This window comes from Mytilus californianus, unplaced genomic scaffold (assembly GCF_021869535.1).
Source record: "Mytilus californianus isolate M0D057914Y unplaced genomic scaffold, xbMytCali1.0.p SCAF_11, whole genome shotgun sequence".
Taxonomy (NCBI): domain Eukaryota; kingdom Metazoa; phylum Mollusca; class Bivalvia; order Mytilida; family Mytilidae; genus Mytilus; species Mytilus californianus.
The window spans coordinates 69,805,050-69,820,983 of NW_026262593.1; the positions used below are offsets into that span (position 1 = coordinate 69,805,050).

Below are 15,934 nucleotides of genomic sequence, written 5' to 3' on the forward strand. Positions count from 1 at the left end.
TAGGTATCTGACAGATTTAAAAAGTGCACACATGTTGCCATCTCTGTCAAGCTTCTGATCAAATATAATGGAATTTTTTTAAACCGTTTCTGAGAAAAGTTTGACGTAAATATTTGTTGGACAGATGGACTAGCAGACGGACAACGAGATTGCAATTTAGTGAGGGTATGACAAACCAGTATTACATATTAAGACAAGTTCATGATAAAAATCAGAAATACAAAATTATGATGTTTATTTTAGAAAGAGATTCTTATAATACACTATTTGTACATAGACTAGATTATGTCGTATTGTCTTCTTCAATAAGTTTTTCAGGATTAATTGTTTTATATCATACTAGCAATACATTTTTTATCATATAAAGATGTTAGTGTCCATATCTTATTTCAAAATAACCATTTAATAATTTTTACATTTAAATATTTTTATAAGTAAATCCCAACTCTGTATTTGCTTGGCCTAGATTAATTGATACACTTTCGTTTTCTGTTATCATATAAATAAATTGTATGTTAATAGATATATTTTGGCTATAGAAACCATTTTCCAAATACTATAAAAAAAAAAATTCACTGCTTCATCCCCATATTTTGCAGCAATCAATTTTACCAATGAAATAATGAAATCAATAACTAACTTTATTATTGTACATCTGCTTGTTGGAAGTCCAAACCAAATATATTTGTCTGACATAGTGCAGTGGCCATAAATACACCAACTTACATAAATGTCTATTGTTTTTGAGTGATTATATTGTTCGTATACAAAATGGAGATAGTGTTATTGTTGTTCCAGTGAAAACATATTGGTGTACACTCCTCACAATATTATCCAATAGATGTTAGATTCTTAAACGATGGGGTATTTTATAAAGTCTTTTTTTTTATGAAAATACTACATCAAAATTATTTTTAGCATCCCTTGACAAAAACTAAATCATTTACCAGTAACTAATTAATGATTTTTGTTTTTTTTTGAAAATATAGTTTCAGATCCTTTGCTGGTGCTTTGAAGCAGACAAAAGTAAGCTTGTAAAAATGAGCATATGTTGTAATGACTTCAATATGAAGTTAGAGTATTTAGCTTTCATTTCCAACAAAAAAGCTTTTTTATCACACAATAAATACATTTTCTATATATTATTTCACTGTTGTTTCCAAAAATGCATTCAAATTTTTATAATGTAAACTGGGAAATTTTTGTGCCATCTTATATTCTCGATTATGAATTAAAATATGTCATGTCTTTTGAATTCATAATTTCCAGGTGGTATTTATACATATACAGTCTTTGTCCTATTAAACCAGTTTCTGTGTAATATTCACAGTAGTTCTATTTTTGTGTATTAACTTGGAGCACAAAATTAGCCAGAAATAAAAAGACTGCAACAAAAATTTCCCTGTCAACAGTAACCTATTATCATTACATTGTTAGTTATACAATCAAATACCACATTATTGTAATACATGTATAAAAAAAGTGATATGTATGAATACAGAATACTGAAATAGAAAAAAAGTAAAAAGATCTGTACAATTTATGATGCTTTCTCGTATCACTTTATCTAATAGCTGCAAATAGTATTTAATACACTGAAATTGCTTCAAAGACTGCATGCTTTCTCTTACCACTTTATCTAATAGCTGCAAATAATATTTAATATACTGAAATTGCTTCAAAAACTGCACTAACAGGACATCTACATCTATTTTGACCTAAAAATGTCATTAATCTAAAATAAGTCAACTAAAAATATTCATTGGTCCAAGTCATAAATAAATCTTTTTACACATTTTATACAAATATATCATCATCAAATATTTTCAATATTTGAGATTTGAGATATCTCCACTTTTTTCATTTCTACATCATATAGCTTATTTTTACTGATTTAAACAAAGTATTTAAACCAAAATGAGCACAAATGCAGTACTATTTTTAAACAAATGATCTAATTTATTATACTTCTTATTCATTTAACTTTAATTATTTATGTTTATATTTCAAAAGAATTAAATAATGAAAATCCATAATTTGTGCTCCAAGTGGCATAAAAAATCAACTAATGGCCCCATACCATAAACTCTCAATAAAACTGTGCAGTCATATGACAGTTGATTTACTGCTTATTAAATTCATATAAAAAAACAATGTCTCTAATACTATGTGCTGTAAACTTTAAATGAACAGAGATTTTGAAAAAATATTGAGCAAACCTGATCAGTACAAACTATGTCACAAGATATTTTGTTTACACAGTCGTTAAGTGCTTGTATGAATTCAGGTACCGGTATATCTCAAATATACTTGACTTAAGAATAAAAATAATTTTTGTAATTCTGTGTTTTAATTTTATTAGTCTCTCATTGTACTTGGGAGATTCACTTAAAAATCACTTTTGGTGGTGAATACTGTTGATTGTGGGTGTTCTGTTCTGAAACATGTCTCTGGTATTTCCACAGGTTTAAAATGTCAGATTTGTAAATGAGAGTGTAATCACCCTAATCACCAGCATTCACCCTGTTTCACTGTGATTCACTAACCCACTTGTTTATACTGTATTATCTACCCATAGACCATCTCAGATTAAACACAAAATATTACATAAATTACTTCTAAAACTGTCCATTGAATAACAGAACTCTTCACACTAGTGTTTACATAAATTTTAAATAATAGGAAGCACAACCGGAAATTTGATATCACAATCAGTTTACTGTTTCCCTGTCTTTACACTGCTTCCCTGTTATACTGTTTCCTCTAGTGACATCAGCAGTGGATTGACATATTCAAATCCATCAAATTCTGTCTGGTCTATCTCTGATATCAATTTCCTGTAAACAAACAACAGAGTATACAATTAAGTCCATGATAAATAAATAACTGATGGAACTTTAATTCTGAAATTAAATTTTAATGGTTCATATGCTTGTTCTGAAAAAAATAAATTTTCAGACTTTGTACTGAGGAACAGCTTACTCTTTTGGAACATCTAAGTACAAAATGTACATCTCTGTTCTTGGCTGGGTTTATGAAGGTCAATCTAGTTTTCTGTCAGTTTTTTGTGAACTGTTTTTTGTCATTTTGATCACATCCTTGGTATCTTCTTACATTCTTTTGTACATAGTTGGTGAACAAAAAATACATTTTCTTAAGAATTATAATTCATGCTTTGATTATTGAAATTTTTTTTACAAAACTGGCACCCTATTCATAACTTTCAATGATAAACGATTATAGATTAAACTATTATGATGTACTAAGGTGAAATGAAAAAAACCTAAAATTGATACTATAAGTCATAAGAGCATTAAGTTAAGGAAAAAAATAAACTAAAAATATTGATAAGTTATGGAGCTCCTTTTCAAGATATCTAATTTTTAAAAAATGGTAGGAAAAGGCTGACTCAGAATTTTACCTCATATTTGCATTGGTATTATTCGGGTCTCAAATCGAAAGAAAAGAAATCTAGAATCTGCTTAAATTCTTGTAAATGACCTTTTATGAGCTATTGAAGTCTTATATGAAAAGAAAAATGGGTGTTATGGGGCAAAGTATTTTACCCCGTATTGTTGGAAAAAAACCAAGGAGTCCAAACATCTGACAAAAATGACCCAAGTACATCCTTAATGCATTGAAAACGTGACTTTTTAGTCTCATTTTTGGCATTAAATGTTCACATAGCAATTATTTCTCATTGAGAGTAATTTTTAAATAAATTCTTTTACAATATAAGCAAAATAAAAGCTGTTTGTAAAAGAATATAACATTTGTTGAGGTCAAATTTTTAAGGAAGAAGTCCAGAACTACAGTATTTTAATAGTTATGCTTTTATCTAAATCAAGTTGAGTGAACTTGACTTCAATGCCAAAAATTGATAGTTGTTTAAACAATGTTTTTTTTTGCTAGAAGAACACTGCTTAATCTAAGGTATTTTAAAAGGGACCAAAATCAAGTTGATTCAAGTGAATGACTTCAACTTAAAAAGCTTACAACTTTTTAAATAGCTTCTAATAACTATTTTTCCACTGTGCGAAATTTAAGCTAATTTTTTTCCAAAATCAAATATAGTAAAATATTAGTAGTAATTAGATATACCAGTTGTAAGAAAAGGGTGAAGAGATGAAGTTTTTATTATAAAAGAAACCAGTATCTTCTATTAGGTCATTTGTGTGTGCATATGCTATTTGAACTATGTCTGCAGATGCAAAAAATTAGCTCAAATTTTGATATTGTTGAAAAATGCCTTTCATATTTAGGGATATTTTCAAATAAAGAAAAAGTAAACCCATAAAACCAAATTCAATGTGTCTTATTCCTGAACAAATCACAAACAAAAGTCTATGGGAAAATTTTTCAAATATACAGTCTTGTACATACGGATCATCAGGGGTAAGCTGTACTGGCTCATCTGTAAAAGCTTTATCAAAGTGTTCTAAGTCCCTGTCTGACTTCAGCTCTGGTTTATAGGGTGGTTTGATTTGTTTCTGCTCTAACTGGTCCCAGCTAATAGAACGGTAGAATGGATGTGACATGATGTCACTAAATCCTGTCTGTGGATGACAACCAAGTCGTTCTACGGGATTCTGTTAACAGAAAACAAACATCGCTTTTCATTAATTATGGTTAAATTTGAATAGGGTGGTTTCACATTCAAATATAAACAGATATTTCACATGTGAAATAAATCGTGAAGTTTTTATCATATGTTGTAATACAACCATAGGTGTTGTCAAGACGTTATGAACAAAATTGTATCTAGACAAAGTGAGACATATAGCTCATTGCATATTTTACTTTATTTACCTTAAAAGTCAATCATATAAAAAGAACAACTAACCCAAGAAACCAAATATGAAAAAAATATCCAGCTCCTGACCAAACACCACTGATAGATAAATCACTCATTTTGAGGTCAAATGATAATTTTTTTTGACATTAGAACTCTTGGATTATTTATTGTACAAAATTTAGATTATTGCAAGGTACACATAAACAGGGGATAATCAAATGTTTTTAATATCAAAAAGTACAATAATCAACAATTAAGTAGTCCAATACATAGCCTTTTTCAACCGATTTTTATAGTTTGTTCTTATGTTGTACTGTTACACCACTGTCCCGGGTTAGGGGGATGGTTGAGCGCTAACAAACTTGTTTAACCCGCCACATTCTTTATGTGCCTGTCCCAATTCACGAGCCTGTAGTTCAGTGGTTGTCGTTGGTTCATGTCTGTCATATTTGTTTTTCTTAAATTGTTTTGTTATAAATTAGGCTATTAGTTTTCTCAATTGAATTGTTTCATATTTTTCATGTCGGGACCTTTTATAGCCAACCATACGGTATGGGTTTTTCTCATTGTGGAAGGCCGTACTGTTGCCTATAATTGCTTACATCCACTTCATTTGAACTTTGGTGGATAGTTGTCTCATTGGCAATCATACCACATCTCCTTATTTTTATAAAGGAACAATGACTGTTTTACTGACTGTTCTTCATCTCAAAGATCTCTTCAACACAGAGCAAAAAAGCTCTCACCTCACTGCAAGTTTACAAGGGCCCCTAGCACAGGTTAGCCTTGATGATCAATTTTGCTATTTACAGTTTCAATTTATTATAGTCTTCATAATGTTATACAAAAACTTTAATATTGAACAAAAACTTGTTATCTAAGGTTACTCTTACAGGGAGCCAACATAGGCTAAGAAAAATTGTATTGTCAACATGCCATTTTTTTAAATTTCAAATTGACAAGACTTATTTTACTTAAAGTAATACTGCCTCTCACCTTATTAAGAAATCCTTTAAGTATAGATGCTGCCTTCACTGACAATGACCTTGGAATTCTTATCGTCTTTTCCAATATAACTGTAAAAATTAAAGAAATAATGGTCATGTGTTACCAAATAACATAACTCTGTCATTACATTTATCTTTTGAGTGTTGACAATGCCATACATTCACGAAAATATTGGCACACAGATTATTGGAAAACTCCAAATAATAGTCCATTCATTTACTAGGAGGAATAGAAATAAACTTTCTCCAGTTTTCTGATGCACTGACATATTGAACGAAGTGTCCTATCCCCCTTTAAAATACAGTAACGTACCGGTATATGTTTCAGCTGAAAAGCCTTTTATTTTCATGCTTTAAAAAGGAGGAATAATTTCAGCAGCTAAACCTTCAAACAAACTAAACAATTCTATTTTCACACTGTTACTGCATTAGACAAGTAATGAAATTCATTCTCTGTTTTTATCTTGCATGTTTCACAGATCTCAACATCTAGGTTTTTCTTCTTACATGAATATGTCAACACTTGTTCAATCAAATTTCAGCCTTTTAACCCTTACCATGGAGTTTTCAGTCCTGATTTTATTCTCCAAACCCATGAGTTTTCAACTCAATTTATACTTTTCTTTTAATGATATATTCTTGAACATTTTGGTTTTTCCACTCCACTTACTACACTGATTGATGGGGGTTTTCCAAAATTATTTGAGCCAGCTAGGCTTTTTTTTTCCTTTAGACTGTGTAATGAAAGGCATAGAAGACAATGGAGATAACCACTGGAGGTAAGTAAATGACTGAAAGGGTAGTCTTTGAATATTTTAGTCTGACCTTTTCACCAAATTCACATATCAAGTACAATCTAACAGTTAACATTTCATATATTATCAACCTTCTGGCTCAAAGATCTGATTATATACCCAAAAGAATTCTAACCTACCATTCCACCTACAAGCTAACATTTTATACCCCTACTCATCTCTTGGTCCATCCACAGCTCTGATTTTCTACCTTTGGCTCTTAGTTTTAAGCTTACAATATCTCCCCTTTAAAAAGATTGACTTCAATTTTTTGGTCTGAATTTTCTGTTCCACTAACTAAATCAACGGATATTTAACAATTATGTGTTATACACCTACTCTCCTGGTTGACAGCTATGAATACCCACCTACCCTTGACACTGCATTTGCAGATAACAATAATTTACCTTGGAAGAGGTAGTCTTCTGTGTTTTGGTCCGGGTTCTCTGCTCCTCCGACTACATCAAAAGGTGATCTGCCAGCCAACATTTCAAACATAAGTACCCCTAATGCCCACCAGTCTACACTAAAATCTGTGAAAATTGTTAACATTATTAAAGTATTAGATGTATATGAACCCATACAAGACAAAACAATTTTGATGCAGAATAACAAGACTATTTTATCACCTGGTAATGTACAATACAGATCAAGAAGTTTTGTGACAAACACAATTCAATATTTATTCAACTTATGGCTACTTAGAAAATTTCAAATTTCAACATAATTCTTTAAAAGGGTCTATTAATTTATAGAATAAGGAATTGTTATTCATGAATAAAGCAATACAGAACTGAAATCACAAGAAAACAATTGAATAGCTAATTCAATATCTATGTTTCTATTTATGAAATATTGGTTATAGTGTTTTATGTTAATATTTGTTCAACTTGATTGATTGATTGATTGCTGTTTGTTTAATATCCAGTGGCTGTTCAACATAATTTCTAACATGCATTTATTACATACATTATGAGTAGTATAAATCTTAATATTCCATGATTGCATTGATAATTCTTTTGGTTCAAGCATCATGCTATTTAAGTTTAATGGTACACCAGATAGTTATCTATGCTAGAGATTTAATGTGTTGGTTTCAGTTAGTGGTAAGCCAAGATCAAGACAAAAGCACACAATGGTTTATCATTTATACTACTAAAACAATGAGGTCCAATTTGTTAGCCGGCTTGATGTAAAAACGATGAATCAAAGAATTCAACTTTATATATAACTAATATAGGACAATGGTGTTGATTATATATTACACCATTCCAAGCCCTTTTGTTTCCCACATAATTAATATTACAAATAATTAACAAGTTCCAGATAAAATCTGATACCAATAGTATATGTCACACACGGGTGTGTTCTAGTTATATACTGAAAAAGATTTAACTCATGAGTTTTTCAGTGATACAAATTTTGAACAATATCAACATGATTGATGAGTGAATAATTAAATTAAATGAAGACTGGTACCCTGTGAGTAGTACATGGTTCCAGTACTGACAAAGAGTTGTTTCATTTTGAATGGTGTGATAAAGGGAAACAAATTTGGAAGAAAAACTTCTTTTTAAGCATACCTATGGAAGGGTTTTTACCAAAACATTTGTCGTAAGACATTAAATTTGTAACAAACTTATCTAGTACCTTTCCCAAATTAAGGGTTAATAAAAGAAGAATGTGTCAGAGGATACAAATGCCTTCACTCAAGCTTGCTTTTCAAACGAAAATGGAAACGGAAAGATGGACGGACAGATAGACAGAAGGACAGAAAAAAGAGGGAAAGATGGAAGGATGGAAGGTCAAGGGCGACACTAAATGTCCGTGACGGGGGCATAAAAAGGTGTATCTGAGATGACTGCTGCATCCATGGAGTATTAACAGTAATGGAGGATTTGTTGGGGATTGGTCTTCAGAAATAACTTTTTGACTGCCCACCTTACAAATGTACTGTTTTCAGAATCACTCAAGTTCAGGATACCATTAAATTGTCAAAGCTGATAACAAATATGTCAAAAGCCAATATAAAACAACAATTTAAAAAGTAATGTGTGTGTGAATGGACTTTCATTTTTGGAACAGAGTTCTGTTTTTTTTGCAAAGACAAAAACAAATCTTAAAAAGTTCTGAAATCCATTATTTCATAATTTACAGGTTCTTTATTGTACTCAATTAATGTAAATCAGTGTCACAAATACTATAATTTTACACAATGTTCAAATGAAACTTATATACTTGGATACTAGCACCATAAAGAGCAGATCTAACAAAAACATGCAAAGACAGGCAAATTTAGAAAATTGAAAGGCAAGAAAAAAACCAAAAGCAATCGCTGACTGTTAAGTGTTACAACAATCATCATTCATGTATTAACCAAATCAAATTAAAATAAGGTACTAAAAAAAAATTGAATCAAAATCGTTGAAGTGCAACAGCTTGACTTGGGATAAGTTTCCTCAAAAATGTAGATGTCAAATAACCATGTATCAGTTTGAATGGAATTGATTCAAGAAATTTGGTTAATAGATGAAAAGTTTTTGCTGCAAATGCTTGCTCATACACAACAGTGAGAATATAGAGAAATGTTTATACCATATTCTTCTCCACGTAACACCTCCGGTGCGATGTAATTCGGTGTTCCACAGAAAGTATTAGTTCTATCACCCGGAACTAGACCTTCCTTTTAAAGCAAAATTATAATGTTAAAAAAGCTGACAAGTTAAGAACACTACAAGAGGCTTATATACTATTTACCAATTTTTCAGGGCTTTTAAACAAATAAGTATAAAGGGGGTAGGAAATAGGCACTTCAGTTGAAGTTTAATTAATGGTAGTAATTTATGAGAATCTGCCTAGATAGATATAGGATAGAGTCAATAACAAATTATGAATGGATAATTCCTTAATTTTTTTTTAAAACCTTTGTCTGAAATATTGGTAAATATTGTTCTTAGGTAAGGTCAATACAAAGCTAATCAGAAAACAAACAAATTATATTTCAAATCAAATCTATAAAATTTAAATTACAATTTGCAAAATGAAAAAAATTAAATTTGATAAAATTCATGATATGCAAAATCCTTTGACTTCTTCTAAGTTATTATTTCACAAACTATTTACACCCAAAATGTGATATTTGAAATACGAATTTGCTTGAAATAAATAGAATTCATCAGAATCTGGCAGTAAATTGAAACATGTGTATAATTTATTACCAAATATATATCATATTAAAAATTCTTAAAGTCTGTTAAAAATTTAAGACTTTTTAACATTTAAAACATGCTTTCCTATACAAAAAACTTTATTTATTTCATAAAAACAACAAATTAGTCCTAAAAATCTGAAATTATTTTGAAATACACTAATTATAAACAATGTTTCAATTTTTACTTAATTCTAATAGACAAGAGCTAAGACTCCAAATTCAAGGATCAAAGTACCTATGCACTATACAGATAACAGTGATCCTGAATTAAGAGTGTTGAAAATGTTAAAATAGCACAGGTAAGTGAAAAATGTCCTAAAGCCGTCTGATAAAGAATATATTGCTTGATGGGGCACCATCTCCTAAACATGTTGCGTCCGCAATTTCATTCCAATTGTAAGGCCTTTCTGGTAATTGATCGAACTAGTATTGAAGGTATAAAAATTTAATCTAAAACTGACTTTTCATCTGTAAACTTCCAGATCAACGTCTATTTTCTATATAGCACTTCTTTAACACTATAAATAGAACTTCTTCCCCCTGCTATTAGGCCTTTTGAATTTTAACGCTGACTACCTGTGATATTTTATTATGGTTGTTCTAAATAAATTAGATAGTGCTACTGTAAAATTAAATTAAAACTATATTAAACAAAGTAAAATTAAAGAAATGTTACCATGGATACCCAGTGGGAAAATGTTTCAATTAAGCATAGCCTCCTTTGTTTACAACAGTATGCGAAATTAAAAAATAAAAATGAGGACGTTACTATGTTGAAAAAATACTACAAAAAAAATTTCCTTTTTTTTAAATCTTTTTCAAAATCTTTTTGTCTCTGATTTTCTCTTTTTCTCATTCTGATATCAAAGTAACAGTAAATGGATATATTATTGACTGGTAGGTTGAAGTAACACCCACTCTGATATCAAACACTTTACAGGAAGCTATACTTGATTGACAGATTTAGACCACACCCACTATAGCAGACCTACCATACTCTTCACCCCTTAGGATTTCTGGAGCAATATAATTAGGGGTACCACAGAAAGTACAGGTTGTGTCTCCGGGTCGTAGACCTTCCTAGATAATACACAACCATTTTACTATTAACCTTTATCAATCATTTCAGCATTGTCTTATAATTAATAATTGGGTTTTTTTACATGTAGCTAGACTTTCTTTCGATATCATCAAAGAGTGAAAAAAAAACAAGACAATTAACAGAAAAGATGTTGTTTAAATCATAACAGTTTCTTAATACTGTAAATTTAGACACTGTCAGTGAGCAATTTCCATTTATGTGGTTGATTTTTTATAAATCTTTTCGTGAAGGGGATAATTTTGAGAATTTAAAGATTTTTCTATTTACTTGAAGTAGTTGAATTAGGAAAGATCCACATTCGTGACGATTTATTTTGCATTATCTTTCTACTTGCGAAAGTCGCAAAAAATAAATCGCTCTCAAAAATTACTTGGTTATCAGTAATTAATACTGTAAAAACACCCTGCTTGCAGACAATATACCAATCTCAAGTGTGTATGATATTAAAGAAAATAAGACATTATGCTGTTACCAATCAGTGTCACAACATAAAGTGTTTGACATCAAAAGCCAAAATTGATTGTTTTTGCTAACTTCATTATCTGGTGCAAAGTTGAGATCAATCTTATTAATATACCCGAGTTCAAAATTGGTGCTCAATCAACTTCAATGAATAACAAAAAAGAATTAAACATGTATTGATGAGAACTGAATTGACTGCAAGACTATCATCTCAACAATATCAATCTTACAACAAAGCTATGGTTTATACATCAATCATTGTCAACAAAATTTACCTTATCCTTAAATTCTTAACAGGCTTCACATTTATCAGTCATAGTAATGAATTTCAAGACATAAAAGTTATTTTAAAAATCATCCCAATGGCATGTTTATCATTTAATACTAATGACATTATTCACCAACATTTGTTATATAACACTGAATTATTTTTTCAATTTCAATACTCTATTGCAATATTGAAAGAAGACATCAAGTTCAATGTTGACCTCTGATCTTACCTTACACATTCCATAATCTGTTAACTTTACATGACCATCATGGTCCAACAGCACATTATCCAGCTTCAAGTCTCTGTACACTATACCTATATAAAACAAAATATTATCAATGTGACAAAGGTTACTGACCTATTTTTTTTTTATAATTTAAACAAGTAATGTCCAATTGCAAAAAGTAGTACTGGTTCACTGCAGTTGGAAGTACAACACAAATGTTCACTGCAGTTGGATGTAAAATATAAATGTTCACTGCAGTTGGAAGTACAATATATATGTTAACTGCAGTTGGAAGTACAATATATATGTTAACTGCAGTTGGAAGTAAAATATATATGTTAACTGCAGTTGGATGTACAATATAAAAGTTAACTTTAGTTGGAAGTACAATATATATGTTAACTGCAGTTGGAAGTACAATATAAATGTTCACTGCAGTTGGAAGTACAATATATATGTTAACTGCAGTTGGAAGTACAATATAAATGTTAACTTCAGTTGGAAGTACAATATATATGTTAACTGTTAACTGCAGTTGGAAGTACAATATAATTGTTCACTGCTGTTGGAAGTACAATATAATTGTTCACTGCAGTTGGAAGTAAAATATAAATGTTCACTGCAGTTGGAAGTACAATATATATGTTAACTGCAGTTGGAAGAACAATATAAATGTTCACTGCAGTTGGAAGTACAATATATATGTTAACTGCAGTTGGAAGTACAATATAAATGTTAACTTCAGTTGGAAGTACAATATATATGTTAACTGTTAACTGCAGTTGGAAGTACAATATAATTGTTCACTGCTGTTGGAAGTACAATATAATTGTTCACTGCAGTTGGAAGTACAATATAAATAATAAAATATCTATTAAACAATTTATTATCTATTACCATTGATTGTTTTTGTAGTGTAAAAATCCGAAGTTGAAGCACAGATAATACCATAATCATGATAATACAATCACAAATTGGCTTTTCACTGACTATGCTTACCCCTTTCATGAAGGAAATTTAAGGCAAGACAAATTTCAGCAGCATAAAATCTTGCATGCTCTTCATGTAATTTTCGTTGTCTTTGCATATGAAACATTAAGTCTCCACCACTCACAAATTCTATCACAAAAAATAACCTACAAAAGAAAACAATGATCAAATAATAAATAATATTTTCAAAAACATACAAAACATTGAAATTGCCTTTAATAATATCTATACTTCAACAATAAATGTTCAACCAATAACATTGTGTCATTCTTTTAGGAGAAAAGTCTTATCTCTTCTAATTTTAGTCCCTGATCAAGTTAAAAGGATTTTTTCAATAGAAACTGTTGAAATCCTAATTGTTCCTCTATACAAATATATCAATTATTTTGGAAAAATAAAGTTATTTCAGTATCTACTTGGATATTTATTTAATCGAAAAAAAATTTTTATGTCCTACTGAGATATGTTGAAAATCATCAGACCTTTACTATAAATAAGGGGTATTGCTCTTTGTAGAATCCCCATGGTGACAAGTACTTATTCACGTCTATGTCCTTCCACATTCAAAATGCATCTCATTATGTGTATGCTGTCTCAAAATCAAATAGTTACACTGGTCTTGAGACCTATTGTCTGACATAGTTTTATCTATTCTAATAGTTAATTGCTTGAGGACTGTCATAACACTAGGACAAGCAATCATGTTATAAATAAGCCAAGCATTGTAAGAGTGGCCTAAATTCATATTACATTTAGAAAATTAGACTTCCCTAACATGTTTTTAGATGAATGGTAGTTATTGAATTAATTAAGCATATAATGTAAACAACATATTTTTCCTTTGCTAAACAAAAGTCAGGTGCCATACAAATTTAGAACTGGTGTTTCCTATTTAATTTGACTAAGTAAAAAAAGATCAACTTTGACAGTTTTCATGTTGTTGGTTTGCTATCTCCTTGATATATATAAATATGTCCCACATCTTCCTTTTTTTAATTTTTTTATGATTTGAGCAAACGTTGCTGTAGTTTGATTTTGTGGTACTTTATCTAAACTTCTCTGTAATTGCTTTCTCTCTGACTGTCTGTAATTGCTTACTCACAGACTGTCTGTAATTGTTTACTTACCGGCTGTCTGTAATTGCTTACTCACAGACTGTCTGTAATTGCTTACTCACAGACTGTCTGTAATTGCTTACTCACAGACTGTCTGTAATTGTTTACTTACCGGCTGTCTGTAATTGCTTACTCACAGACTGTCTGTAATTGCTTACTCACAGACTGTCTGTAATTGTTTACTTACCGGCTGTCTGTAATTGCTTACTCACAGACTGTTTGTGATCGCTTACTCACAGACTGTCTGTAATTGTTTACTTACCGGCTGTCTGTAATTGCTTACTCACAGACTGTCTGTAATTGCTTACTCACAGACTGTCTGTAATTGTTTACTTACCGGCTGTCTGTAATTGCTTACTCACAGACTGTCTGTAATTGCTTACTCACAGACTGTCTGTAATTGTTTACTTACCGGCTGTCTGTAATTGCTTACTCACAGACTGTCTGTAATTGTTTACTTACCGGCTGTCTGCAATTGCTTACTCACAGACTGTCTGTAGTTGCTTACTAACCGGCTGTCTGTAATTGCTTACTCACAGACTGTCTGTAATTGTTTACTTACCGGCCGTCTGTAGTTGCTTACTCACCGGCTGTCAGTAATTGCTTACTCACAGACTGTCTGTAATTGCTTACTCACCGGCTGTCTGTTTGGAAGCAGGAATGTAAACCAACAAGAAATGGATAATTTGTTGCTGTTTCAAACACATGTTTTTCTGTTTGGACCCAATCAATATCCTGAAATAAAACATTGGGTAATAATCATTCATAATGGAAAGAATTAACTATATACAGAAAATATTATAAACACTGTTTCTGTTTTAACCAACCTAGAAATTCACAAAGGTGTCTTAAGAAATTAAAAACTGGAAACTGAACAAATTGTTCTTTTAGTTTTCTCTGGCACTTTATAATGATCATGAAATCACATGACTGTTGATTAATGGCTAGTCCAGATAATTAGGTCTTGTAAGGCTATATTAAATTTTTTGCTGTGACATCTTTCTTCAATGTTAAAGAAAGACATCACAGCAAAAATTCAAAGATTTTATTTTACTATACCAGGGCATAGCTTTAATGTCAACACACTTTGATCACACTTTATTTTTACATTTGTCACCCCCCACCCCCCCTGGGTACTCAATTAATGACCTAGATATACCTTGTTTTACTGTGTCAACGATTAATATAAAAATAAGATGATGAGGTATGATTGCCAATGAGACAACTATCCACCAAAGTTCAAATAAAGTAAGTCAATTATAGGCAACCGTACGGCCTTCAACAATGAGAAAAACCCATACTTTAAATTAACCTGTTGAACTTTTTTTTTCCTATCATACAATTTTTTTATTCAAATTTTTCTCTCCTCTCCCAGTGAGCTAAAAATCTTACCTCATCATCATTAACTAATTCCTTCTTTATCACTTTCATTGCGTAGACACGTTGTGTTGTTCTTTGTTCCACCATTAGCACTTTAGCATAACTTCCTCGCCCAATCACACGTAGGAGATTAAACTGTTCTAACGATATTCTACCAGCTTCATTTCCATTGGTTGACTGAAATATTAGTCAACATTTTTATTTAACTAATTATCAATTTTGGGAAATCATGTTTAAATGTAAAGTTGTATTCCACAGAATGATATGTCGCTAAAACTTCTGAGTAATAAACATGATAAATTATATAAACTTTTAACAGATTTTGCCATTTTCCATTTCAAATTCATGACCTCTTTTTATCTTTTTTACATATCTACAAGTAAAGCAAAAGTTCATAAAAGTTTGTGTTTATAGAGAAAATGGCTTGTATGTTTTAATATTTACTTTAGTATTCATTTCTCAAGTTGTATTTTTTTTGTGTTACATATTTGTGTGTGTCCAGGTTTAAACAAAACTGACAAAATCTGTTCATTTCCTTCCCTTCTCAAAGTTTAGTTATAGTATACATTGTAAGTTTTGGA

General features: G+C 30.5%; 1 protein-coding gene across 3 annotated transcripts in view; it reads right to left on the reverse strand.

Annotated features, from left to right (window-relative positions):
* Positions 1–218: 218 nt before the first annotated feature.
* LOC127720603 (protein kinase C iota type-like) overlaps positions 219–15,934 on the reverse strand; it is a 30,394-nt gene continuing 14,678 nt past the window's right edge. For 2 of the 3 annotated variants that reach the window (XM_052227278.1, XM_052227276.1), the window contains 9 exons: positions 15,366–15,530; positions 14,611–14,708; positions 12,868–13,004; positions 11,872–11,957; positions 10,800–10,887; positions 7,004–7,129; positions 5,792–5,871; positions 4,384–4,589; positions 219–2,837 (listed from right to left, as the gene is read on the reverse strand). In XM_052227278.1, the coding sequence (XP_052083238.1) occupies positions 2,750–2,837; positions 4,384–4,589; positions 5,792–5,871; positions 7,004–7,129; positions 10,800–10,887; positions 11,872–11,957; positions 12,868–13,004; positions 14,611–14,708; positions 15,366–15,530 (1,074 nt within the window). In that variant the 3' untranslated portion in view covers positions 219–2,749. Of the gene's footprint in view, positions 2,838–4,383; positions 4,590–5,791; positions 5,872–7,003; positions 7,130–9,191; positions 9,280–10,799; positions 10,888–11,871; positions 11,958–12,867; positions 13,005–14,610; positions 14,709–15,365; positions 15,531–15,934 lie in introns of all 3 variants that reach the window. The other variant, XM_052227277.1, reaches the window with a different exon arrangement.